This window comes from Momordica charantia (genome assembly GCF_013281855.1).
Source record: "Momordica charantia cultivar OHB3-1 chromosome 1 unlocalized genomic scaffold, Mcharantia_2.0 BLBB01000001.1, whole genome shotgun sequence".
NCBI classification, from domain to species: Eukaryota; Viridiplantae; Streptophyta; class Magnoliopsida; order Cucurbitales; family Cucurbitaceae; genus Momordica; species Momordica charantia.
In genome coordinates, this window is record NW_028275157.1 from 3400285 (window position 1) to 3407122 (window position 6838).

A 6838-nucleotide genomic window follows, 5' to 3' on the forward strand; every position below is an offset into this window, starting at 1 on the left:
ACCAGAAGAATGAGACTGATCTAGAGTAAGTTTCGAGCTGCTCAAGTCGGACTTCAAGTTTTCAGAAAACATAAAAAGCGACTCTGAATCCTAGGGCTATTTATAGTATTTTGGAAATCGATATCTGCTGTACACGTCCGGAAAGTGACGATTCTGATCAAATGGGAGATCGAACGTCGGAAGCACTCAAGTACTTCACAGCTGTCAACTCTGTTTTCGAGATTCTCCAACGGCTATATTACGCACCACAAACTCGAAAATCACCACGACAGCCAATTTCCTGTACAAAATATTCTATGCCAGATTGATGTCGAACCTAATAGAGAGGGGCCCAATGTTTGGGGAAGGAAATTGGAGTGGCCATGTGGAGGATGGTGATTCACCAAGGTATATTATACATAAACTTCTAGGTAGCTCCACCTTGAACCTTTCAAGGTGGGAGACTTGGCCATTATTCATTAAACTGGCAACACTTTAGTTAAACCGTTCGGGTTTGATCTGGAAGACCTGATAGGTTCGACCTCAACTCCGACAAGGTAACTGCCTGTTGCAAGGCCTGTCGGAGCTTACACCTATATATAGAGATCCTCATTTCAACCTCAGGTATCGAATTTCTCCTCCAACCTATTATTGAGTCTGAGCTACTTATTGACTTGAGCATCGGAGATTTTGCCCTCTTATGCAGGTCTTTCCATCATGCTTGAAGTCGGAGTTTGGACCAAGGTTTGACCTTGTGCATTTCCTTACATAGACAGGTTCATTGCCTATAAATGGAATGTGTAGGAATTTTAGATTCGAGGGAATTATAGTGTAATTAATTTTTACCTTTCTTATGTCATTAATTTTTTCTATTTATTTGTTGGCCTTTGGATCATAGAAAATAAGACACATGGAGCAAATTTTGTTTATTCTCTCCAATTATATTCAAAGCATTCTTCATGATGTAATATTTTGAGGCATATATTTTTATGTAATTGGATAAGTGGGAATTATTTTTATTTGTGATATTTCAATCGAAGACGTATCCACCATTAAAAGAAGTACAAGATGGTGATCTACAATACGGGAATACGGGGAGAGTTTGTGTTTGAAAAAACTAAATCATCTAGAAAGAGTTAATCTAAAAGTAAACCTCAGTACCCCAAAGTTGTAGAAGTCTCAGAAGATATACTTCATACTGGCTTAAAAATACCATAAAAATGGGAAGGTGTAAAAAATTGTACCATATCTGTAAATGTTATTAAAATAAAAATAAATGAACTCAGGTTACTGGATTCAGAGTACCATGACCTGACCACTAGACCATGTAACCAGTTTAAAATAAATTGTGAAATAAGTTTAACTTTGCGTTACCCAGATTCAGACCATGAAACCATTTGCAAAATAATTGTAAAGGTTAAAAAAGTTACATTTGTTATACAAAATCATTAGCCTACTTTAAATATCATTAACCTCTTTTTCAAAAAAAAAAAATATATATATATATCATTAACCTACTTTAAATATCATTAACCTCTTTTTCAAAAAAAAATATATATATATATATATATATCATTAATCTACTTTAAATGATCATTAAATTGAAACTTTTTTATTTTTTTTCAATTGAACAATTGCAGTTGTTTTTCCTTTTTTTTTCTTTTTAGTTGAACAATTGAACGGATGTAAAATCAAGACAATAATGGGTATTTTATCAATCGAGCTAGGCTCCACAGCCCACAATCCTCCACTTGATTCAGTACAGGAAAATTTTCCAAAATTTACTACCACACTATCAAACAAAACCATTTCTACAAAATAACTTATAAATAAATAATTTCACTAAATTTCAGAGAGGAAACAGAAAAACCAGTAAAACTGGTATAGATGGCAGAACAGAACAGAGAAGGAAAGAAGAAAAAAAAACAACTGGGTTTATACATTTTCAAGTGGCACGTTAAATCCGTTGTCGTATCGACGAATTCAGGCGCCGGACAGCGCCTTCCTCAGCTCCTCACCCGCCGCCTCCTCCGCCGCCGGCCCATCTAAACCGCCGAATTCCGCCGTCTTCTTGTCCTTGAACCGCCGGTCGCCGGAATTCGAGAACGATTTCATTTGCTTGCGGAGGTCGTCAATGGCCTTCTTGAGCATCCCATTTTCCATTTCCAGAACCTCAAACTGACGCTTCACACAAAAACAAGCCTCCCCATTATCCCCCAAACCCGACGATTTGTCAATGTCAGCTTTCACCTCCTTGGAATCTCCACCGTCCACGTGTTCGATCCCGATCTTATTCAGCACCAGAAACGGAGCCTTCCGAAACGAAACCCCATCCTTCGCCTCCGCTGGAACCCTAAGCCCCCACCGAAACCTCACCGCGGCGTGGCTCCTCACCGGCACCGCCGTACTCGCCGCCACCTCCATGCCGGAGAGAAACCCCGAAACCGCACTCGCGGCAGGAGAATCCATAGAGAAGCCGGGGAAAGCTCCGTTGATGGCCGGAACATCCCCCAGATCCGGCGATCCGTCGTCAGGAGCGACGGCGGCGGCGGCCGATTTGAGGAAAATGGAGGAGGAGTGGGACTTCTTGAGGGAGAAATCGCCGAGGCGGGGGTGGAAGTGGAGCATGAAGGAGGGATTTCCGCTGGCGATGAGGTTGAGCTGGGCGGTGAAGAGGACGGAGGAGGCGATCGGGGAGGCGAAGGGGCCGGCACCGATCTTGAGGAGTAGGGAGAAGGGATTCCATGAGTCGTTGGGGCGGTAGGCGACGGCGAGGGAGGGGCCGGAGGGGAAGAGAGTGGAGAGAGAGAGAGTGAGCTCCTTGGAGTCGCCGGCGGCTAGGGCGGATTGGAAGGGGAGGCCAAGAATGGTGAGAGGAACCTTGGCTCTGAACAGAGGCTTCTGGTCTTCACGGAACTTGAGAGATGCTTTCATGATCCTTTATCTCAACAAACAAAAACCCTAATCCCCAAATTTGGAATTCAACAGCAACTGCAACAGAGAGGATTTTTGTAATGGGAAATTCCCAAATTTGAAATTGGGATTCGAGTAATGTAATGAATTTGGTTTTGAAGGGAGAAAACGGTTTCTGCGCAAATTGCGCCAAATTTTATGTACGTCTGGATTTGGGGAACTTCTGTACTGGGCCTGGGCCACTGCATCTGAACAGCATTCCGCCACTGCATTCTCACACGTGAGTTTTGGAAATACAGCTATACTCTTTTTAGACACTTAATTACACAAACGAAAATTTAGACACCCCGTCTTAAAAAGATTTCAACCAATTTACTTTGGTTTACTAGATTATTGCTAAAATGACCATCTCTCGTACTTCCAAACTCTATCCTCCAATAGATTCTGTACAAATCAAATTTTGAGACAATGGTAATTGGGACTAAAACAATGTCTACAACGATTTCAAAGTCACCTAGATATCAATTTGTAATGCCATATATCCTTTCAGTCCCTGTACATCTTGGTTAATTTAGGTATACCTACTTTGATATATCTGGGAAATCGACCGTCGGTTGGGGCTAGATCTACAGCAAAGAGAGAAAATGAGAGAATAAACATCAGTGTGATGTCATCCAACCACACTCCAATGCTTGAGTCAGTTAATGAGCTTAAGAGGATAATATGGGAAATAAGCAAATCTCAGGTTGAATTGCTTGAGAGAGAATGACATATATACCTCCTTTCTATTTATAGCTTTTGGTGGTAGTATGCACGGGTCCTTGAAAAGTCAAGGGAGGCCGTCAAAGTCAACTCTCGCTCTACATTTTGCTCCATAATGGGACCAAGGGATGCATAAAAAGGTAACTGGTTCCCTTTCGTCCGGAATCCGCACTATAACGAAGGCTCAATCAGTGTTGTATGGGCGGCGGTCAAAGAAGGTGTTCGGAAAGCGTGTGCAACTCAAGGGGCTGCACAAAATCATGGCCCACTACCACAAGGTGGTGGGCCGCCCAAGTCAACACCGCCCAGCATTTTATTGTGCGAGGGGGGTTAAATGTCGTAGAGCTGTGCAATTGTGCAACCAGCGCACCTGGTTGGCTTCCTAGCTTTGAAGTAGATTGTGATCATTAAACGGGCTTCAGGGGCCCATTCTTCAATTCCTCCAACATTGAGCCTCCACTTCAAAGTTAGGGTTTCCTAGCTTTGAAGTAGATTGTGCGCCTTTGTCTTCTTTTCCTTGAAGCCGCCGTTCACCTCCATGCTTTCCTTCTTTTCGCGTTTTATTTGAACTCCCATTTGTTGACTTTAGCTCATCCATCGGCCGAGTTTGCCGCTCTATTCGTTGTCGAATACTTCTCCATTTTTTGGTGAGTAACAAGTTTTTTTTATTTTATTTCTTCATGGAGCCTTTGCCAATTGTTTTTTTTTTATTTAAAGGCTGCAAAACCAACGGCCCAAAGCGTCGCCAAGCAGTCCTCCTCTTCAGCCGTTGTTCGTCGGCAAGGTACTTACAAACTGCCAAGATTACCGGGCAAAGTGTCGCCCAATATTGCCTCTTCTCTATCGTCGTTTGCCTTCGGTGAGGCACTTATTTTTATTTTTATTTTTTTCTTTTGTTGGTAGTGCAATATACTTCTCTAACATAGTAAACATATTTATGTATGTGTGTATATATATATACATATACATATATATATATATTTCTCTTTTATGCATAGCCACACTAAAAAAGTCCTTGATTAAAATTGTGTGCGTAGTGAGGCTCTTGCCACATTGCTTGCTAAAGGCAATTGCTTGCTAAAGGCCGCCCAATTTGCTGCTCAATCCCATTCCTTTGTGTCGCGCTTTGCATTTGCTTTTTAGGTGCGTGGTCCATAACGCATATATAAAAACGTATCACTTTATTTTATCGCACACATTCCCATTTGAAATTTTACCTTTTCCTTTCAATGATAGTGTGGTTTATTGAGCGTCTTTGAGGCTTTATGGAGCTTATTGTGCGGTTTTGACGTTTTTGGAAGGATTCTTGGGTGGACTATTAGGATTTGCTGCAGTCAAGGCACCTAGTTTGGTGGTTTTGGGCCATTTTAGGAGCATAGTGAGGTTTGTTGTGCAACCGGAGAGGACATCCACCTTTTGTTTTGCATCTAGTTAGGCATTCCTGAAGTCACTCGCTTGGGCGTCCTTGAGGTTTTGTCTAGTTTCTTTTCCTTTGAGAAGCTTGTTTGGAGGCGATTTTGGCAAGGTACTTTTGAGGTAATTCTTTGATCTTTTTACTCTTTTCTTTCGCAATATGAGGGATTTTGGCTTAGGGAATTTCGTAGTCGTTAGCCCCTTAGAATCTTTCTATGAAAAATTTACGCATTTGACTCTTTAGAATGTTTTGCCCAGCTAGGCTTCCTTCTCCCATGCCTCCTTTAGACTTAGGGACCTCGGGGGTGGAGGGCGACACCGAGGAATGTTCATTTGCTAATGCGGTTGCTGAAAGAGTAGCTACTGGGGTAGTGAATGGTGAGTTTTCGGGTAGGACCCCTGTATAATCTGATAGTATATTTTTGAGTTGTACTGGTATTACTGCAATATTGGAGCGAGTGAGTATAGCCGAAGTGAGCCTAGACGGGGTTAATGTACATTAGTCGAGCATAGATGTCACTGTTGTAGTTCTTGATGTATCACAACCTCTGATGCCGTCACTGGATCAACACTTATTTGTTGGGCCTGCCAGTATACGTTCTACTGTCATGCAGAGCATCCTGGATTTTTATCGTTTTACTTATGAGATTCCAGAGAGCATTATTATGTGGGTGCCAAGTCCCAACGATGTGCAGCCCGCCACCAAGTGAGACAACTTTGTATACCACCATGTTTTCTCACGATCTGCGTCATCCTCTTCATCCATGTGCGCAACAATTTTTGAGCGATGTCTACCTAGCTTCTGCTCCGAACGGGTGGGACCTATTGTTTGCCTGTTTTATAGCTTGGCAATATAGTGGTGGGGGAGTGTTGGGATTTTCTCTACCTTTAAAAAAAATTAGAGACTCGTGCAAGCGCACACGGTCACAAGTAATACTCGGAAGTAATCCAAGGTCGAATCCTTAGGGACTTGTTGCTTTTCAAAATCAAGTAATGCAGTGAAATAGTTCAAATATGCAATTGTGATTTAGGAAGAAAATAATGGTGAAATGTTGTTGTTTGGGGTTTTAACTATAAGGCAATTTAATGAAACCCAACCTCCTTGTCTCCTACCTTAGTTTTGATGCAAAACATGGAAAACACACTATGTTGGGAAAATGCACCAGGCGCAATTCCTGACTTTTCTTGGGATTTGAGTTCTACTCTTTCACTAATGCTTTTGGTTGCTGCAGAGACTAGGGTAACCTACAATCATATTCCTATGTGTGATTACAATCCTAGAGAATATCTACCAACTCATTTGCATTATGGGTCAGAGGGCCTATTCCTAGGACCATATTTTATGCGCTTATTCCTAAGTCACATCCCATATTGGTTTCCTATTATTTTACCTAACTCACCTTTCCCAAGGTCGGGCTTTGATGTATAAATCAAGTTCCCACTGGCCAAATCGAAAAAAGATGTAAAGAGAAGTTTTTAGAAACCAACCGAAAAAAGTGTCAGGCGCAACCTGGCAAAAATCCCGAGCGTGTTGAAAATCAAATCTTTTGACTAAGGCATTCCACAAGGAGGTTGATAACTAATTTAGAACATAATTAAATGAAAGTAAATGCACGAAAACATAAAGGAAGTATTTTTCATTGAATTTAAATGATTAAACGAGTCGTACAAGGAGTTCTAGCTTAACCATCTTCTCTCTCGAGCGTGAGGGGAGTTGAAACTCGCTAAAGAACTTTAAAATAACAGAATTAACAAAGAACGGAAGTAAGAA

At 41.6% G+C, this 6838-nt stretch overlaps 1 protein-coding gene across 1 annotated transcript; it reads right to left on the reverse strand.

The window, feature by feature from the left end:
• Nucleotides 1-1787: 1787 nt before the first annotated feature.
• On the reverse strand, nucleotides 1788-3087 carry LOC111024470 (uncharacterized). Its single transcript, XM_022302161.2, has one exon. It carries the CDS (start codon nucleotides 2911-2913, stop codon nucleotides 1963-1965), a length of 951 nt encoding a protein of 316 aa, XP_022157853.1. The 5' UTR covers nucleotides 2914-3087; the 3' UTR covers nucleotides 1788-1962.
• Nucleotides 3088-6838: the final 3751 nt, after the last annotated feature.

Coding starts and splice junctions, on each gene's coding strand:
- LOC111024470 (XM_022302161.2), bottom strand. CDS start 2,913: ATGAAAGCATCTCTCAAGTTCCGTGAAGACCAGAAGCCTCTGTTCAGA.